This window comes from Platalea leucorodia (genome assembly GCF_965183815.1).
Source record: "Platalea leucorodia genome assembly, contig: HAP1_HAP1_SCAFFOLD_437, whole genome shotgun sequence".
Classification (NCBI taxonomy): domain Eukaryota; kingdom Metazoa; phylum Chordata; class Aves; order Pelecaniformes; family Threskiornithidae; genus Platalea; species Platalea leucorodia.
The window spans coordinates 12,190-32,587 of NW_028121150.1; the positions used below are offsets into that span (position 1 = coordinate 12,190).

General features: G+C 51.7%; 2 protein-coding genes across 2 annotated transcripts; one reads left to right on the top strand and one right to left on the bottom strand.

The window, feature by feature from the left end:
• Positions 1-2,013: 2,013 nt before the first annotated feature.
• LOC309604184 (olfactory receptor 14J1-like) lies at positions 2,014-2,949 on the top strand (the record flags this gene model as incomplete). Its single annotated transcript, XM_082339116.1, has 1 exon — positions 2,014-2,949. One exon carries the CDS (start codon positions 2,014-2,016, stop codon positions 2,947-2,949), a length of 936 nt encoding a protein of 311 aa, XP_082195242.1.
• A 10,509-nt stretch (positions 2,950-13,458) lies between these two features.
• On the bottom strand, positions 13,459-14,397 carry LOC309604185 (olfactory receptor 6T1-like; the record flags this gene model as incomplete). The annotated part of the gene is made up of 1 exon (XM_082339117.1): positions 13,459-14,397. One exon carries the CDS (start codon positions 14,395-14,397, stop codon positions 13,459-13,461), a length of 939 nt encoding a protein of 312 aa, XP_082195243.1.
• Between the last annotated feature and the right edge of the window lie 6,001 nt (positions 14,398-20,398).

Consider the following 20,398-nt stretch of genomic DNA (forward strand, 5'->3'; position numbering starts at 1 on the left):
CTAGACATGGCACATCACGCTGCAGATACTATTTGGCAGGATGGCTCTGAGGATTTCTTTACTGTGGAGAAGGACATGCTCCAAAACAAGGATACCCTGCCACACTGTCAGAGGACAGGACATGACGGCTGCCTTCTCCTGGAGTCGCAGGGGGCTGAGTGCTGGGGCAGGGACTCTGCTGCCTGCCAGGGTCAGCATTAAGCCTGCCCAGGGAGCTTCCCACAGAGCTGCAGAGAGAAGTTGTGGGTGGAAGCAGTGACCCCTTGCAGGGAAGGGTCCTTCTGCTGTCCAGAGGGTGCAGCGCGAGTCGGGGCTGCTCAGACTTCTACATCACCTAAGGACGTTTGCGGACGATGTTTGCAGAGGGTCATTTTAAAGGTGGATGTCAAGGTAAGGGATTGCCTGAAAGGGAAGAAGGCTTTGCTTTGAGTTTTCTCCTCTTGGTTAGCTAGGTGGGCAGTGGGAAATGGGAATTTATGTCTCTGCTCTGGAGTAGGCAATGAGACCCCAGGTCTCACTAGGACTTGTCTGAGCTGCTCCTTAGCCCCTGCACACACAGAGATGCCCCTGAGCAGTGCCCTGCTGCCAGGAGGTGCTGGCAGGGCAGAGCTGAGCACATTGTGGGATGGGCTCTGCGAGCATGGAGAGTGAGGAGATGTGGGGACAAAGATATGGTGCAGAATAGCCTTTTGGCCAGTCTGGGTCAGCTGCCCCGGCCGTGCCCCCTCTCAGCTTCTTGTGCACCTGGCAGAGCATGGGAAGCTGAAAAGTCCTTGACTGGTGTAAACTCTGCTCAGCAACAACCAAAACATCAGTGTGTTATCACCATTATTCTCATCCTAAATCCAAAACACAGCACTATACCAGCTACTAAGAAGAAAAATAACTCTATCCCACCTGAAACCAGGACATTCGCCCTTGTTCTCACTGTTACACTCACTGGTGTGGGGGGTGAGGATTCAAGTGCAGCTCAGACACCAACGCTGTGTGTGCTGTCATGCACATATGGCCATGGAGGAAAAGCATCCAGCTCGCACCCTGTTCACCTGTGGGGCTCTGGTACTGCACTGTGTGTGGCTGGCAGTGATCTCGCCCTCCCTTCAGGACGTAACAAATTCAGGACAGTTGACTCTGTCCTCGGGAGGTCCTGCTGGGCTGCAGGCTGCTCCCCCTGTAGAGCACAGCTCTCCCAGGACATCTCTGTGTTTTGCAGGAGCCCCATGGAGAAGACACCACGGTGCTAAGGCCAAAGAAATTCCTGCTGGGTGGCTGCATACAGGCAGCTGTAATCAGCCCTCTGTGCCCCTGTTTGGGAGGACAGAGCTGAGATCCTCCTCAGGTACGATGAGATGGGGTGAGGGTTTGGAGATCTGCACTGGGAAACTGGATTCCTCTGCTCCCAGCACTGTCCTCTTTCTTTTGGGGGGAACACCCGAGTGCGATAGTCCTCCAGGTGGAAGAGCTGCCAGCACAGGGCAGCTGAGAGCAGGGCTGATGGACAGAGCGGCTGTCCTCACTCTGCACTAAGGGACAGTCCCTGTGCCCAATCTCAGCACCCACAAGGTTTCCCTTGCAGTGCAGCAGAAATGCCAGGCATTGCTGCATTCAAACCACTCCTCAGCTGAGCTTGGGCAACCAGAACAGAAGGCACAGACCAAAACCCCCACAGCTCTGCTCTGCAGTCAGGTGAATTGGGTGTGACAATGCCAAAAAGCTCTTTGATATCAGGATTGGATTTAATCTGAGATCACCCCGTGTTCCTATTTACCTACTGCTGTAGGGCAGGACTGACTCCTGCAGAGCCCTCAGCAGAGCCTTCTGCTCCCTGAGGCACCCTCAGCCAGCACCAACCAGAGCTTGTGAAAGGGAACTGCCAAAGGTCTTCCTGAATGGAGTGAGACAGTGTGCAGAGGGGTTTCCATGAGAACTGGCTTTGATTATCCTCAGAGAAGTCTCCCCTAACTTGTCGCTGTCCTTTCCTCCTTGGCAGTGCCCCATGCCCCGAGGCAGCAGATGTCCAACAGCAGCTCCATCACCCAGTTCCTTCTCCTGGCATTTGCAGACACACGGGAGCTGCAGCTCTTGCACTTCTGGCTCTTCCTGGGCATCTACCTGGCTGCCCTCCTGGGCAATGGCCTCATCATCACAGTCATAGCCTGTGACCACCGCCTCCACACTCCCATGTTCTTCTTCCTCCTCAACCTCTCCCTCCTCGACCTTGGCTCCATTTCCATCACTGTCCCCAAAGCCATGGCCAATTCCCTCTGGAACACCAGGGCCATCTCCTACGCAGGATGTGCTGCCCAGGTCTTCTTTGTGTTCTTCTTGTTTGGTGCAGAGTATTCTCTTCTCACCATCGTGGCCTATGACCGCTATGCTGCCATCTGCAAACCCCTGCACTACGGGACCCTCCTGGGCAGCAGAGCTTGTGTCCACATGGCAGCAGCTGCCTGGGGCAGTGGGTTTCTCCATGCTCTCTTGCACACTGCCAATACATTTTCCCTCCCCCTCTGCCAAGGCAATGCTGTGGACCAGTTCTTCTGTGAAATCCCCCAGATACTCAAACGTTCTTGCTCCGATGCCTACCTCAGGGAAGTTGGGCTTGTCATATTTAGCACCTTCTTCTTTTTTGCTTGTTTTGTTTTCATTGTGGTGTCCTATGTGCAGATCTTCAGGGCTGTGCTGAGGATCCCCTCACAGCAGGGACGCCGCAAAGCCTTTTCCACATGCCTCCCTCACCTGGCCGTGGTCTCCCTGTTAGTCAGCACTGTCATGCTTGCCTACCTGAAGCCCCCCTCCATCTCCTCCCCATCCCTGGATGTGGTGGTGGCAGTGCTGTACTCAGTGGTGCCTCCAGCAGTGAACCCCCTCATCTACAGCATGAGGAACACAGACATCAAAGAGGCCCTGCGGAAACTGTTTGAACACGGACTACTGCACCATCAGTAAGGTGGCCATCATTCTCAGGAAAAGCTCGCATGCTCTTTTGATCATATGTGTCTTGTTTTTCTCTTTGTTTATTTTACGTCCTATGTTACTTCCCCTTAAATAATAATATTATTATTCCCCTGCAAGTGTTTTCTGACACAAAAGACCTCACATAGATATGGAGCCAGGCTCCCTGTCTAGGGAAACACAATAAAGAATCCAGCAGAAGTTTCTTTGACTCTGCTCCCATCTCGTACAACTCCGCTGGAGCTGGGGGTGCAGCCCCAGCATACAGGAGGGGTCAAGGAGCCACGAGCCCAGCTGCCACATGCAGGAGCAGGCACTCGTGGACCTCAGGGATGCCCCTCGCTGCCTCAGTGGGCAGATCCTTTCTGCCACCTTCACGTTGGGGCTGCTGCTTCCCTGGAGCCATGGCTGTGGACAACAGCAGGACCTGGTCTTTTCAGAGCAGCACTGCCAGCTCAGGGGCCTGTGGAGAGCACGGGGTGGGAACCAAGACAAGTTGGCCAGGGGAAAGGGATGGCCAGGGAAAAGAGCAAGGGAGCATTTCTGTGCCTGCAGGGGGGAATCCATCAGAAAGAGAAACCTCTTTCTGCAGGCATCCGCTTGGGGCAGGCTGCTCTGTGCCCTGGCCAGGACTTTTGTGCTGGCCTGGGGAGGGGGACTGGCAATGATGGGGCATGGTCAGTCTGTGGCATCTCCTGGACCAGAGACCATGCTTCCTGCAGTTTCCCTAACCTCCCTTTCCTCATGCCATGTTGAGCCTCCGGCCCTGGGGCTGATGGGGAGGCTGACCCTTCTCTGCTCCCTTCAGAGGGGCTGGGGCTGTGGGCTGCGGCAGGCACTGCCGTGGGGCCAGCCCAGGCTGGGCTGCTCTGCGGGGCTGGGCTGCGGAGAGGGCAGGGGAGATGGGAAGAGCCGGGAAAGGTCTGGGCTGGTCTGGCAAGTGCCCAGGAGAGGACACCACCAGTGTTAGCTGAGCTGTGTGACCAGTTCGTGGAGAACTGTCTCCCACGGGAGGGACCCCACGCTGGAGCAGGGGAAGAGTGTGAGGAGTGCCCCCCTCCGAGGATGAAGGAGCAGCAGAGACAACATGTGATGAACTGACCACAACCCCCATTCCCTGTCCCCCTGCACCGCTCGCAGGGCAGGAAGTAGAGAAAATCGGGAGGGAAGCTGAGCCTGGGAAGAAGGAAGGGGTGTGGAGGGAAAGCGTTTTAAGATTCTTCTTATGTCTCATTATCTTACTCTGACTTTTGATTGGCAATAAATGAAATTAATTTCCTCGAGTTGAGTCTGTTTTGCCCATGACAGGAACTGATGGTGATCTCCCTGTCCTTATCTCGACCCACGAGCGTTTTCTCATATTCTCATATTTTCCTCCCCCTGTCCAGCTGAGGAGGGGGAGTGATAGAGCGGCTTGGTGGGCACCTGGCATCCAACCAGCATCAACCCACCACAGAAGTAGAACATTTCCTTCCCTTTAAATTGTTTCCTTAATTTCTTCGTGGCTTCATTTTTTTTTTTTTTTTGACATTTTCTGAATTGTTCCGTCGTAATCAGGCCTATAACATTAAAAAGAGTATGTTTGTGTCTCACATGGAGTTCAGTGCCCTAAAACACTCCCTGCCCAGGACTGGCCTTGCCACTGCTCGCCCTTTCACACAGCCGGTCACACTCTGAGGGGCTGAGCTCTCTCAACCGTTCCAGAGAAGAAGGGTGACCGTCTTCAGGGAAATGCTCTCTTTCTGCATGGCCAACATATTTGTGTTACCAGCACTTCTGGAAGGAGTCCCTAAATCAGCAAGACACACTCCCTTCACATTCCCTCCGCGGTGCATGAATTGTCACTCTATTTTAGGTGCAGAAAGGGACAAGGTTGTCCTTACCCAGCACCAAACACCTCAACGCAGATGTCTACCTCTAATCGAGTTGTCTAGGCTTCCCTTTGCAGTAAATGGAGAGACAGAAGATGCCTCAACCGAGATGCCTGGGGATTTCCTGGTGACCAACTAATGCTCCAGAAGGGAGCCCTGGGTCACATTTCCAAGCACCTTATGGGTACATCTGTAACCCCAGGGCAGCTCAGACAGCAACAGCCTCTGCATGTGCGCAAATGTTTTTAAAGCTCTCCCCATCTCACCTGGGGAGTGTTCTTGGATGTCAGAAAACCTCAGCATTTCTGCTGCACTCAGGGAGAGCAGAGCGAGTCCTGCGAGGCAAAAGGATTGCCTGGGGCTTAGTGGAGACTGAGGGGAGCTGGTCTGTCCCTCCGACTTGTTCCCTACAAGCTCTGCCGTGGGCTTGTTCTTCATGAGATGGGGGCTGATATCACTCTTGTGTTACCCTTAAAAAAAAAAAAACAGACACTGCTGTGAGCAGAAGGATCCAGGGCAGACCACTAAATGTCTTACCCTTTCTCACGGTCTCAGCACCCCACTTCTAGCCAAGGACACACATGGCTCATTCCACAAACCCAAAAGAACATTCTCTGTCATAGCATCTCTGCACTTCATGAGGATTTCAGATAACACAAAGGTGCTATAGGACAGGTTTGCAACCTGGAGGGAAGTTTGGAAGAAAACCTCAGGGAGATAGCCAAGTGTCCTAATGACACCGTCTGATTAAGGGAAAAACAGCTTATTCTCCAGCCCCACAGAATGCATTGCACACAGCCACAAATGTTAGAGGAAAGCTGGGACACTTGTTCGGATGGACACACCTGCATGAAAGGACCCACAAAATCAGTGTGTGACTCTGCAGCTGAAACTCCACCTCCCCAGAGAGCCTGGCAGCAAAAATGAAAGAACAATAACACAGAGAAGTTGAAACACAAAGAAAAATACATTGAGGGTGTGGCTGAGAGAGGCCAGGGCAGAGGCATTGGGGCACTCAGACAGCGTTCCCCTTCCCCAGCTGTGCACGCCACCTCCCAGACACCACCATTGCCGGGCAGCTGCTCTCAGCCCCTGCGCTCTGCAGAGGGAACTGGGCCCGTGGCTGCAGAGCTGCACCATGGCTCTGCTGGAGCTCTGGCTGCAGAGGAGGTGGTTCACACCTTGGACCCCACAGCCCTGAGGGCAGAGGCTTTGGTGGGTGGGAGAGGAGGCAAGGGGACTTGCTCAGAGGAAGGGGTCTGCAGTGGAGGGGATCACACAGAGTTTTCTGTATTCTCCCTCCCACAACATTTCTCGTTTTAGTTTCCTCTCATTCCCTCATCATATCCCTGCTGCCTGTAGTTTTTTGTCCTGAGAGGTGTTTCCCTGTCAGTGCTCACAGACCCCATCCCAACCTCTGTGCACTGACCTTGGCCCTCCAGAAACCTGCCTGTTTGCAGGGCACTGGCTGGGTGCATATTCCTGTTTGCAGGTGGAAAAAAGGACAAGTCCCTAACCCCAATGTGTCCAGCTGAGGTGATTCTGGTGCTGTCCATAGGCAGAGGAGTGCCTGAAAACACATCAGGAGACACCCAGAAGACCTGCTGGTCACTCAAATTTACAGTTCAGCAGTCTCAGTGACTTGTCAAAATTAAGGCGGTCGTCCTGTTCTGTCTCTCTGATGGTGCAGCAGGGAGTCCCTGCTCTGGAGCGTGTCCTCCTCTTCTACACCAGAGAAACTGTGAGATTCCTCCTGAAAGATCCCATAGGGTGTGGGACGTGCTACCTTTTGGATTTTCCTCCATGAGCAAAAGCTACATCGCCCTGCATCCAGAGACTTACCATGTAGAGGGCTGTGAAGATCTCTCCCATGCAGTGAGCTCTCATCATCCTCCCACTCCACACTGCCTTACAGTCTCTGTGTGTCCTCTTTGCCTCAGTCTTCCCCAGCAAGGTCTCCCAGGCCTCTGTGACTCAGGGCAGGACTCTGGAGGAGATCAACCAGCAGTGGATGGGGATCAAGTCAGGGATCGCTTGAGCAAATTCTTCCCAATGTATGGGACAGGAGGGGCAGAATCCCAGGGAGCTGAGTGAGCAGGCCAATGGCAAAGCGAGGCCACTCTCCAGCATCTTTCAAAGGTCAGGGAGTCTGTGGGAACGCCCTGACAATGGGGAAAATGCAAACTTTGCATGCACCTTTCAAAATGCCCAAAGGATGTGCAGAGGAGTGAAAGGCTGTGCCCCAGAATGTGTCCACTCGGATCCCATTTCTGGGTTTCTGGATGAGAAGGGGATTAGATTTACCCAGGGGAGCTTGTCTCTCACCATCCTTTTTGCTTTCTGTGCTAAAAGGACAGGAATCCTGGACCCAGGGAGAGCAGTGGTTATCTTTTAACCTGGAAGTCAGTGAACTTTTCAACATCACGCACCCTCAATATTCTCATGCCCAAGTTAGGATATTGTGGTCTGCCTCAGTGGATAAGTAGATGGGTAAATAACCAGATGGATGGTCAAGCTCAGAGGGACGTGATCAATGCGTGGTACTCTGCCTGGAGGCATCTAGATAGCAGGGTCCTGCAGGGGTCTGTCCTTCCACTGGCTGTGTTTAACGTGTTTTTAATGACCCAGAGGAGATGAGAGAGTGCTTTTTCATAACATTTGTAGAAGACACCACATTGATGAGAGCAGACACTGCACTGGAGGGCAGGGTGGCCATCCCAAAGAACAAAGACAAGGTGGAGTGATGGGCCAATAGGAATCTCAAGATAGCCAATAATTTGTGGCCTTGAGGTCGACTAAGCCCATGACACAACATAGGCCAGGGACTGCCCAGGTGGGCAGCAGCTCTGTGGAAAGCCTTTGGTGGTCCTTGGGTTCCATTAGGCAAAAGAGGAGCAATCAGGAAAGAGGGCCAACAGCATCCTGGGCTTTATGAACCGGAGCACAGCCAGTCTGCTCAGCACTTTTGACACCATATCTGGAATATTTTCCTAGGTTTTGACATGCCACAATGCCAGAGAGACCTCAACATACTGGAACCAGTTCAGTGGAGGGCCACCAAGGTCAGTAGGATAGGAGAACTTTTATTGTAAGAAGAGGCTTAGAGAGCTAGGCTTGTTCAGACGGGAGTAGAGAAGATCTTGTGAGAAACATGTAGCAGCATTACACAGTTCCCACAAAGATGGAGTCAGGCTCATGTCCATGACACAAGGACAAGAGGCAGTGGGCTGAAACAAGAGAAGGTCAGGCTAGATAGAGGGAGAAATTATTCCAGCATGAGGATAGTCAAGTGCTGGAAGCTGTTTCCCAGGGAGTGTGCACTGGCTCTGTCCTGGAATGGGATCAAGATGTGTTTGGATAAAGGCCTGAGTAGTCCGTCTGACCCTGCCTTGAGCAGGAGGTTGGTCCAGACACCTCCTGAGGTCCCTTCCAGACGGAATGATGCTGTCCTTCCTTCCCCTTCATGTTTTCCAATTCGGGAGAGTGCTCAGGTTCTCCGTGACCCCAGAAGTCATTCACATCAGGTTGAGGGCTGCTTCACAGGTGTCCCCAAACAGCCCTGACCACATCCTTTGCTTCCCTTCTCATTTGCCCAAAGCCTATTCTCTTTTCCTATCCTTATACCCTCCAAGAATAACAGCCTACTGTGTTAATCCATTCAGAGCCGGTTGCTCAAGGATGTCAGCATCCACGTACAGAGTCTACAAATGAGCCTGGCATTGAATCCGTCATTGTGGAAAGAGACAAAAGGCATTTGACCAGCTCCTTGAATCCAGGAATCAATATGCCATGCCTCCTGAGATTTCCAGGAACGCCTGAACTTGAAGTGCAGAGAAGTGTGAGTCCTCTTTAGGTGTCCGGGAGAGAGGGAAAACAGAACACACTTCAGGTACCCAAATGCCATGACAGTCCGCAGACCATCCTTCCCTTGGCCTCTGGCATCCCATTTCTTGACATGCAAACCTGGTGAGATTTCTGCGGATGATGCATCAGTAATTCATCAGGTGTTTCTGTGATTTCCCTAAAAGCAGCAGTACCTATTTTAAAAAAAAAAAAAAAAAAAAAAGACAACTTCTTCCTAAGAGGTGGTGAAAAAGCCCTGTCATGGTCCAGAAAGATCACCACGAGCCCTGGAGGCAGCGAGGAAGATATAAAAAGCACCAGGATGATCCAAAGTGCTGAACGCCTCTTCTGAAGAGTGAGTGGCCCTGAGCAGCAGTGATTGGCCATGTGTAGGTCTGGAAGAGAGGTCGGGAGATGTCAGTGAGAAAGGAGAGGGGTGGCTGATGGCTTCTGCAAATCCTTAAAACCCTGTCTGAAGCCAACAATGGAGAGCAGTGGATGTCTGATGGTGGAGGAGGAAGAAGAAGATTGTCCTGGGAAGATGGCAGGACGGAAGGCCCCTCCTGTGCAAATCAGGGATGATACAGGCATTTCCATCGCATGTGCATGGCTCAGCCTGACAGATGGGGAACGCCCACTGCTTGGGGTGTCTGTGCTCAGTCGTGCCCCATGACCTGACCTGGCTCTCCTCCCCTCCTTCACTCCTCACACTTGGGTGGGTGTCAGAAAACCTCCCTGAGCCTGGAGGATGCACAGCCCTCCTGGGGTGAGGTCCCACCACTGCAGGGGAAGAGGAAGGGTTGGTGAGACACAGGGGCATGCAGGGGGAGAGCAGTGCAGGTGCAGCAGTGAGTGCATTGAAGGCAGGAAGAAGACTTGACATGTCGGGGGCTGTCATGCTGAAGTGAAATAGGTTGAGTCTTGATTTGGAGGCAGCAGCAGAAGGAGGATGGGCAGTTGAGTGCTGGGATGGGGAGCTAAACAGAGGATTCTAGCATGTCTGGGGCTTGGAACTCTTGGGTGAGAAAGCAGCATTAGCAAGGCTTTGGAAGAAACGGGATGGGTTGTGGGGAACTCAGAGGCATGGGCAAATGCCCAGAGACACAGAGCTTGGTGCTGGAAGCAAGGAAGCAGGCACAGGCACAGGTCAGTGTAGCTGTGGTGGGGAGGGCCAAGGGCCTTGGTGGGGCTTTGACACCCCAACAGAACTGGGACCCTTGTCCACTCAGCTATGGCTTCTGTCTCTTCCACTGAGACCCACGAGAGGACATGAGGTCCTTACAGCTCCAGCGCCTTGTTGCCTCCTCCTCGCCCACCCTCCATAGAGCCTGGCAGGTGTCCTACCACTGACCTGCGCCTGCCATCACACACTCCCACATCACAATGCCCCCAGGAAGAGCCCAGAGCATCACAAGAGGGAAAGGATCCCCTTCTGCAGGGGATGGGGGTCAGGGCTTGGCCATCCTGCTTGGCGAAGCACACCAAGGGCTTTCACAGTGTGAAAACATCTCACATTGAAATGTCCTCCTGTGCCAAGGGCCTCCGACTCCCTGCTTCACCAGCCCCCAGGGACAGGAACCTTGTCTGCTCATTCCCTGCATGGTCTCTTCAGTGATGGCCTTCAGCAGGGCCTGCTAACACCTTCCCAAACCTTCAGCTGTGCTTCTTTTACTCCTCTGGAGGCTTGGTCAGCCTTTCAGGAGCTGCAGTTCAGGAACTCGGCACCAGAGGGCTCATTGCCACGCAAAGCACCACAAGGAGCCAAGCCTCGGCATAACTTTCCTTTAGGCGTCAATTCTTATGTGGCTTCCTAGAGAGATTTCAGGAGTGTATTCAAAGTGAGAAGATGTCAAAACAAAGAGGCAAAGTGAATCAAATGCTTGATTTTGAATAGCCAGTTCTGCATGAATCCCAGTGTATTTGGGTTGCAGGAATGTCTTCAAGGAGAGTCTGCACCATTGAGACCTATGGAGATGGACTGGCACAGCCACCCCCAGCAGGGGGAATCCCCATCTGCTAGGCTGAGGCATGCATCTATAAGCTCATTTTGCTTTTGCTACCCATCCCTGCATCTCTCAAGCCTATGGGACCTTTGGCTTTGGCATCCTCCCTTCGTCCTGGGGGAAGGTTTCCAATTCCTTCCTTGCAGATTCCCCTGTTACCAGCTCCTGGGTGCTGACTTTTTGCCCTGGAGCTCTGTCAGCTCAGAGAAGCAGCCTCACAAGATGAATGTTTTTTTTTTCATGGGAACTCAGAGAGATCATTCTTGTCCTTGGAAGAGTCTGTTCTGTAATGACTGTCAGATTTCCTTATATTGTTCACCCTTCAGAGCTGCTCCCCACGGCACCATTTGTATCAGTCCCTGAGCAACATAAAGTCTTCTTCTGTGGAGTCCACCAGCCTGTGCTCTGCTGCGGGTCTTCTTTTGACATCTGGGACTCCCCTATTTCCTGGTCACAGCAGCCAAGGCAGATACTGATGATCACATCCCTGGGCAGCTCTTCCTTGTTGGCCAGGACCAGGTCCAGGCGAGCATCACCCTTCTTGGCACACCTGGCAGCTATGCTAAGTCATCCCAAGATCCTCCAGACTGTTGGCACCTTCTTGAATTGCCTGGCCAGTGAACGCCAGGGCACTTACAGCTCCCCATAGAAACCTGCTCATTAACCTGGAGACTTGTTGTGGTTGCTGTCAGAAGACTTTTTCTGCCTACTCTGCCTGATCAAGTAGTTGGTAACTGCCAAGACACTGTCACCCTTACTCACTCCTCCTCTCATCCTCACTCACACAAGCTAATTCAACCTGTTGCCCAGCTGATAGAGGAGCTCCACGTATCTGAGCTGCTTTTTCACACAGGGGGCATCCCCCCACCCTCATCCTCCCCACCGCTCCCTCCTGCAGAACCTGTATCCTTCCACTGCAGCACCGCAGCTCAGCAAGCTGTCCCATCACATCTCATGTAATCCAAAAATGTCACAATCCTGTGACAAGACATGGGGCTCCTCCTGGCAGTGCACACTTGGGCTGCAGTGCCTCAGTTGTGGCACGCTAGTGGGGCACAGACTTCTCACAGGGAAACCTGAGCAGTGCTGCTGATGAGAAGACCATTGTGCATAAAGCAGTTAGTGCTGTGCTGCATCTTTCTTCCTCCATATGAACACATGGTCCCCTTGGCTAACAGAAAAAAAGATTAGGAAGGGGGTGGTTTATCAGAGAATTTCTGCACAGATGAATAGGAAAGTAATAGTCTAAAGGTCAAAATCTTAGGTCTGAACTTAACCTACATGAAGACCTAAGCTCACATCTGATCTCTAAATTAAGCATCTGATCTGAGGCCCTTTTCTGTGGCCAGTGGAGAGAGATCTGTTAAGTGGTGAGCATACAGTCACCCACCTTAGGACCTGATGAATCATGAATGGGAAATGTTTCTCTTCCCATGGGTAGCAGGAGGAACCAAGAGGAGGTGATTTGGGAGGGATTCATCTCAGATCGCTGTAAATGTCTCCACAGAAGCCATTTGCAATGAGTCAGTCTCATCAATCAAAAGAAAGAGGTACTTTCAAGGTAAAATTTGTCTGAGCTGACTAAGACTGGTTTTGTCTTCAGGTCACTGGCAACCCACAGAACAGGTACTAACCTCCTGGCTTTACAAAAGAAAGAACTGGTTTCAAGTACAGCAGAAGAGTTCTTTGTTCCTTTAATAAAGTCCTCAAAGCGAACTGGGATGCTTCTACTCTTTATTTATGTGCATTTTCAATTTAGTCACTTAAAAAAAAAAAAAACCTCCATTGTTCATCTTGCTCAAGTGCCAGGGAGGTGGACAGTTATTTAGGGGACTTCTGTCCACTTAAGGAAGTATGGTCTTTGCTGTCCACATCTATTACAGGGAGGAGACGCTGGTTCTCAGGCCATGCTGCTCATTGTGCACAACTTCCGTGTCTCCTGGGTCTCATCTGGCCCCATCAGCATTCCCTGCAGCCCAGACACATAGTCCTGTACTTACGTGTTTCTTCCACCCCGAGTACATGAAATCAAGTGAGGTCTGTATGGTGTGCTTTGTTTTGTTTTGTAGGCTGCCAGTAAGGATGTTCTGCATGCACGTGTGGCGTGAAATACAGTTTGTGTCTGTACAGACTAGAGGAAGCAACGCCTGGCACAGCCTTGTTCCTACGTCTTGTAAGGAAGAGCTCTCAGAGGGAGCTGTGCCTTAACTCTAAGGAGCACTTTCCTGAAGGAACGATGCCCACAGCTGCACCCAGCCCTTTCCCTGGTGTGAAGGAGGCAAATAAGGTGATCAGTCTGGAGGACATGCCGTTAGAGCAAGACAAGGGCCTCAGATATTTGCTGCCTAGAGGTACCTATTTTCTGTCATTTCCTAAAGATGAAGAGGTTCAACAAAGATCTGCCACCAAAATAATCAGGAAACCAGGTTTAGAAGCAAGGAGAAGTTGCATCAGAACTGGAGGAGGGTGAAGCTTGTTGAGACTTGGGTGTGCCATGGAGACATGAAGCCCTCTGCTTGTTGCTTTCTGTCTCGGTTTCCACACGTAGAAAATGCCATTGTGGTATTCACCAGGGTTTGTAAAGTGCTTGTAGGTTATTTGAAAGGCATTGCTAGGTAGGGTCTTCTTATGGTGATGTATTGCAGGAGAGAACCTGGTGTGATATTCATTTCAGGAAACTTTACACTGCTAAGAAAGAAAGGTCGCATTCCTGCAAATATGTCATCATCAGGTGTTTGCCCTCCCCACCCCTGTCCCCTTCCAAAGTCCACTTACAAAAACTCTTCTTAGATGGAAAAGTGTTGCCTGAAGATGATCACCCTTCTCTTCAAGCGTGCCTTGAGGGCATCTTTCATCATCTGGTTCCTCAGGCTGAAAAGAAAGGGACTTATCAAAGGAGCTACCACTGTGTTGAGAAGGGCCACTGCCTTGTTGTAGGAAATGTGGTGACTTGAAGGCCGGACATACACGAATATGCAGCTGCCGTAGCCCAAGATGACAAAGGTGAAGTGAGAGGAGCATGTAGAGAATGCCTTGTGCCATGAGGAAGCTGAGGGCAACCTCAGTATGGTGTTAGTGATGTAAAGGTAAGGCACTGCTGTCAGGCCCAGTGAGCCAAGCAGGATGATGGATGAGGCCATGAAGGTGATCAGCTCAACAATCTGTGTTTGTGCCCAGGACAACTTGATCAAAAGCACGCTGTCGCAGAAGAAGTGGTCAATACAATTGGCATTGCAGAAGGCAACCAGGACAGTGGAGACAATGGTGGCCAGGAAGCCTGCAATCCACGAGCCCAAGAGGAGCTGAAGGCAAAGCTGACCGTTCATGAGCATGGGGTACTGCAGAGGGTGGCATATGGCCACATAGCGGTCATAGGACATGAGAGCCAGAAGGACAAACTCGACTGAGCCCAGAAGGGAGTAGAAGTAGCCCTGAGTTAAGCAGCCTGGGAAGGAAATGGCTTTGCTGCCCATCAGCAAGTTTCCTATGGCTTTGGGTATGATGGATGTAGTGATGAAGATGTCCAAGCAGGAGAGGTTACAGAGGAAAAAGTACATGGGCCTGCAGAGGTCTCTTTCAGGCAGAACGAGGGCAATGATCAGCAAGTTTCCCACTAAGATCACCAGGTACAAAGCCAGGAGAGGGATTGCCATTAGGCGCTGCTGATGGTGGCGGGAGGGGAAGCCCAAGAGAAGGAACTCTGTGACAGGTGTGTGGTTCAACATTTCTACATCGGAGCTGCAGTGAGCAAGGGCAGATGGTCAGTGGAGGAAACAATGCTTCAGGAGGTTACAAGAAGATGAGACAGAACGAAAGAATGTAGAAGGATGAGAAAAGGTATACACGGAGACATTCACGCAAAAGCTGGAAGGAAAACAGAAGAGAGGAGAGAAGAATCAAGCTAGAGCAAGAAGGCCCCATTTTATGCCCTAGGAGCAAACGTAGTACGGGGGTTAGAGCAGGGATCCACTATAAACACGATGCAAGTTATTGTATTTGAGCTCTCTACCCAACAGTCCCATTACAGGCAGTGGGGAAAAAACAGACGTTTCTCAACCGGTTTTATTCTAATCTATTTAAAGGTATCCTTTAGGATGAGCTACAATGCATTCTAGTGCAAGATAAAACAGCTCAGCCAAGTGCCTTTAACCTTTTGATTAGGACAGAAGCAGAGAGAAGGCGGCATGAAGATGGTGACAAATGCGGAGGCGTGTGGGAAGTAAAGGTAAGAAGGAGAGCGAGAAAAGAGGAAAGTTTTATTCCCTGGGAAAGGTTTGGTTTTCAGGGAAAGTCAGAGCCAAAGAGGGAGAAGACAAACATCCCGTGTTTAAAACTCTTCCATTTTCAGGACTGTCCTTCCATCCAAGCTTGAACTTTGTCAGGTAGAACAGAAAGCTTTATAAACAGATTCCTCCTCTGTCACTGACAACTTTCTTGCTGAAGAACAGTTTTGATAAACCTTTCTGGCTGTCGGAGGGAAAAAGAAAAGAAAATTTGAAAAGCAGCAGAGAAGAGGGGAATAAACAAAGGAAATACCTAAGAGCATAACAGGATTGAAAAAGATGGGGGGTAGGGAGGCGGAGAAGGGAAGTTCATTCAGTTGGGGGATAAAAATTACCTTGTAGAGCAAACAAATAAAGAAACCAAATAAACTAATGAGAGACTGAGCCTTCTCTCTCCTGTGGTGTTTGGGGTTTTGTTTCTTTTTCTGTTTTTCTTTTCTTTCCTGTGGAATGAAGCCTGGTTTGGTAAGGAGTTCATCCTTACCAAGTCAAGAATTTATTATCTGAGGGCTTGGAACGTTTGAATTCCTGGTGCAGCGCTTCTTTCCAAACAGCCTTCCCCTATGCGGGCCATCTCCTTCCTGTCCTGCTGGTTTTGCTCACAAAACCTACACAAGCCTGAAAACCTCAGACCCATCGGGCTCTGTGCAGCTTAGCTGAGATGGGCCAACAAGCCCACATCAAAGGAAGGGGCAGAGATCCTGACACAGGTCTCGCTTCCCGAGAAATATCACAGGGAAAGGAGGAATGTCAAAGGAGGGCAGCAGGTAAGAAGGCAGGCAGGCCAGGAATTAAAAACAGCCAAATCAGTGAAAATCAAGGTGAAATGTGACAAACCACTGACATGAATCTATGATGTGCTGGGAGCATTAGCGGGGGGAAAGAGAAGCCCAGCAGACTTTGTGTGAAGCACCATCCCCTTTCTTCCCACAACCCCTAAAGAACAGTCTATCAGGGCTCCTTTCAAGGCTCGTGTAAAGCCTTTGTGGGTCAGCTGGGAATGCCATTTGTGCTGAGGCACTTCCTCCAGACTGAAGGAGTCTCCGATTTTTCTTCCCCTTTTGTGGAGAACATTTCTAAGGCCTTCGGTACGTTCCCCGAGGACCCATGGCCTTGGGTGCTAAAGGGTTCCTCAGCAGAGCAGCTCTGAGAGGGTGAGGGGAGATTAATGACAATGATAGCTGGCAGCTCGGTGACCTAACCCCTGCAGAAGTCGAGATCCATTCTGTGAAGTATTCTGTGAGGGAGAAGCACCAAATCTTAAAAGGTGCTGCCAAGAGATGTTTAACAGTCAAAGCAGCTTCTGTGGAGTGACTTCCATGCTACCCGCCTTGTCTTTACAATGTTGGACACCTAAAGGATAGGTGGTTTTTAGTGTCAGAGTAATCTCCTTAGTTTTCCTTGGGTTTGCCAATGAAGCTGAGGACACAGTTCAACTTATTGCAGAAATGGATTTCTAAAGGTAGAGGAGAGGAGTGGATTCCTCTTCTGCACTTGCAAGGGGAGCCCTGACTGACCAATCGACACCTGGCTTCTTCATTGCAGACCTCTGGGAGATTTGCAGAGATCATTCCTTGTTGTCTAGGGGCCACCTGACTGTCTCCTTCCAGTCCAGAAGGAAGCCGGTGTCCTGAGGGTTTGGTGCTAAAACTGGCAACATTGTGAAGGTCTCTCTGCCCATCGTAGTGCATCTGAAATAGGACAAGGTATCTCTCTTTGGGTGGAATTGTTCCTCTAAAGCTGAGAGAGAGGAATCTCATTCTTCAAGGCTTTGGGAGTCTCCTTCTTGATGGTATTGAAGAAGACTTTCCTCTCCCTGAGTACAGATAGCCTCTTACTCCCCCTTTCTCCACAGCGCTCATGAAAATAGGACCTCCTTTGCACTCCATGTCGGCAGGCCAGCCCCATCCTCTGGCGCTGTCTGGCAGAGCACAAGCCTCTGCCCATGGATTCTTCCTGATCTCCCGACTTCACAGTGGACTGGCTGACCCTGCACTTGTCTAAGCTGGGCCCCAGATCACTTCTCCTTTCAACCCATTTCTTCCTTTCCCAGTGCAGGCAGGGGGTGTAGAGCAGGGGCTGATAGAACCCACTCTCCCTCCATTTCATATATACAGTTTATGTTGCTGTAGGCATGAGAGTCAAGAGAAGGTTTAAAGGGAAATTGGAAGGAGGCCATTGCAGTGGCTCTGCGGATCGGTAGAAGAGATGTTTCCCAAATTATCAAAGAGTCATAGAATCGTTGAAGCTGGAAAAGACCCTTTAGATCATTGAGTCCAAGCATTAACCTAGCGCTTCCAAGTCCACCACTAAACCATGTCCCTAAGCACCACATCTACCCGTCTTTTAAGTACCTCCAGGGATAGGGACTCAGCCACTTCCCTGGGCAGCCTGTGCCAGTGCCTGACTACCAATTCAGAGAACTAATTTTTCCTTCGCTCCAATCTAAACCTCCCCTGGTGTACCTTGAGGCCTTTTCCTCTTGTCCTATCGCTTGTTACTTGGGAGAAGAGACTGACCCCCACCTTCCTACAACCTCCTGCCAGGTAGCTGTAGAGAGCGAGAAGGTCTCCCCTCAGCCTCCTTTTCTCCAGGCTAAAAAACCCCAGTTCCCTCAGCTGTAAGACCTGTTCTCTAGACCCTTCACCAGCCTTGTTGCCCTACTCTGGACATGCCCCAGCACCTCAATGTCTTGCTTGTAGTGAGGCGCCCAAAACTGAACACAGTATTCGAGGTGCAGCCTCACCAGCGCCGAGTACAGGGGGATGAGCACTTCCCTGATCCTGCTGGCCACGCTATTCCTGATACAAGCCAGGATGCTATCAGCCTTTTTGGCCACCTGGGCACTCGGCCAGCTCACATTCAGCTGGCTGTTGACCAGCACCCCCAGGTCCTTTTCCTCTGGGCAGCTCTCCAACCACTCCTCCCCCAGCCTGTAGCGTTGCATGGGGTTGTTGTGACCTAAGTGCAGGACCCGGCACTGAGCCTTTTGAATCTCATACAGCTGGCCTCTGCCCATGGATCCAGTCTGTCCAGGTCCCTCTGTAGGGCCTTCGTACCCTCCAGCAGAACAGAACTTCTTCCCAACTTGGTGTTGCCTGCCAACTTACTGAGGGTGCACTCGATCCCCTCATCCAGATTGTTGATAAAGGTATTAAACAGAACTGGCCCCAGGGCTGAGCCCTGGGGAACACCACTTGTAATCAGCCACAGACTGGATTGAACTCCATTCACCACCACTCTTTGGGTCCAGCTATCCACCCAGTTTTTTACCCAGCAGAGAGTATGTGTGTCCAAGCCTTGAGCAGACAGTTTCTCCAGAATGCTGTCGGAAAAAGAGTCAAATGGTGTCAAACACGCAGTTGTGCTGGAGAGCCCTGGCATCTCGCATAGAACTACAGGCCTTTATTTGGCCATTGAGTAGCTGTCCTGAATTAGATTAGGCAACGTAGGGATGTCCACGGGCGTTGTGCCATTACAGTCCATGGTGATCTAGTATATGCAGCTGATGGAGAAGATGGCTGATGGCTATGGCAATGGCTACATCTGTCCCCCTGACTACCTCAATAGGCTGCCCTGAACGTAAGGAGTAGGGAAAAGTTCAGATGTCCTAAATGTGGGCATCTGCTGTTGGCCAAAGGAAGTCCCCTCTAAGCTCAAAGATGATGCCTCCAGATACTGCCCTCTCTGTGAACCTCCGCATTACAGCTTGCAGTTACCTGCACGTATCTTGGACCACCTCTGACACCCCAGATGTCACCAGGTGTTTGAGTCTGAACAGCTCACTCCTTGCCTCCATCCCCAGCAATTACCACGGGAGCTGAGACAAGAAGCTCCCAGGCACCAGGTTCCTATTTTGTGTCCACCTGAACTGAGGCAAGAGGAATTCCACCTCCTGTGGGTTTGTGGCAGCCGTAGGTGAGAGGTGAGGTCCCTTCCAGCCCCAGGACTACAAACAAAGGATGAGAAGCTTCAATTGACTCAGCTGAATCCCTTCCCTCAGCAGGGGTAAAGGAGCTCTGTCACTGTCCAGGTTTCCTGTCCCATACCAGAAGTAAGGAACGGTGATTCTCATGCCCAATTCTCTCTCTGATAGGAGAAATGACTCTGCTGGAAAGAAGTATCTCTCCAGAGGTGAGAGAGGGACCACAAGTTATTGCTTCAGTCTCTTTCACAGCAGGTTCCCCTGGAGCCCCAGGGACACCTGGAGGGAGCCCAGAGGGGCAGAGAAAGTGGTGCCTTGGGCTGGGCCTCTGCTGCTGAGCTGGGCTGGGCTCCTGGGATGGAGGCAGCTCATGGCAAGTGGGTAGCATTGCAGAGAGACAGCTCTGCCCAGGAGCAGAGCTCCTTTGCAAAGCGCAGCCAGGGCTGAGGGCACTGCCTGCAGGCACCAAGGGGTGAGGAGATAAGTAACAGAGATGTTAAAGGCAGTCTGGCATGGGAGGACAGGTGAGAGCTCACTGGGGGAGAGTTCTTCACAGCCCTTGACACGGTAAGTCTCTGGCTGCAGGGCGATGCAGATGGGCTCCTGGAAGTGTCTCCGAGACCGGCACATGCCACAGTGGATAGGACCTGTCAGGATGGCTCTCCTGGTTTTTCCGGTGTGGAGGAGGAGGACATGCTCCGGAGCAGGGCTTTCCTGCTGCACCATCAGAGGGACAGGACATCACGACTCTCCTGGAGACGGCTGCAGGGGTGTGAAGCCAGTCCTGCAGGCAGGGGTGTCCAGGGCTGTTCTGGGCAGTGTCCCTTGTGCCCCAGGGGGCTGTGTGCTGGGGCAGGGACTCTGCTGCCTGCCAGGGTCAGTGCCCAGCCTGCCTGGGGTGCCCCCCCTGGGACTGTGGGAAGCTGTGGGTGGAAGGAGCAAGCCCCAGCAGGGCAGGGCAGGGTGCTGCATGGGTCAGGGTCGCTCACAGCTCCAGATCATGCCAGGACATTTCCAAGGGGACTTCTCAAGAGGAAGGTCAAGGTGTGGTTACATGAAAGGGAACGAGTTTGTGCTTTGAGTTTTCTCCTCCTGTTTGGCTGGGTGGGCATGAGGAGATGGGAATTTTTTTCTCCACTCTGGAGAAGGCACTGAGACCCCAGTTCTCATTACAACTTTTCTCAGCTGCTCCTTAGGTTCTGCACACACAGAGCTGTGTCCGGGGAGTGCCCTACTGCCAGGAGGTCTCTGCAGGGCAGAGCTGAGCACACAGTGGGTGGGATGGGCTCTGTGAGCACTGACAGGGAGGAGACATGGGGATGAGGAAACAGCTGCTGGCAGGGAGAGCTCCAGGCAGCGGAGGCATGGGCAGGGAGTGAGAGGGAGCTTCTACCAGAAATGCCATGGGAGGGGGGATTCAGCATCTCCCTGCCATTCCCTGCAGTGCTGACACCTTCCCCTGGTCTTCTCTCCCACCCAGCAGATACTCCCACCCTTAATGTCACAGGGACTTGATCA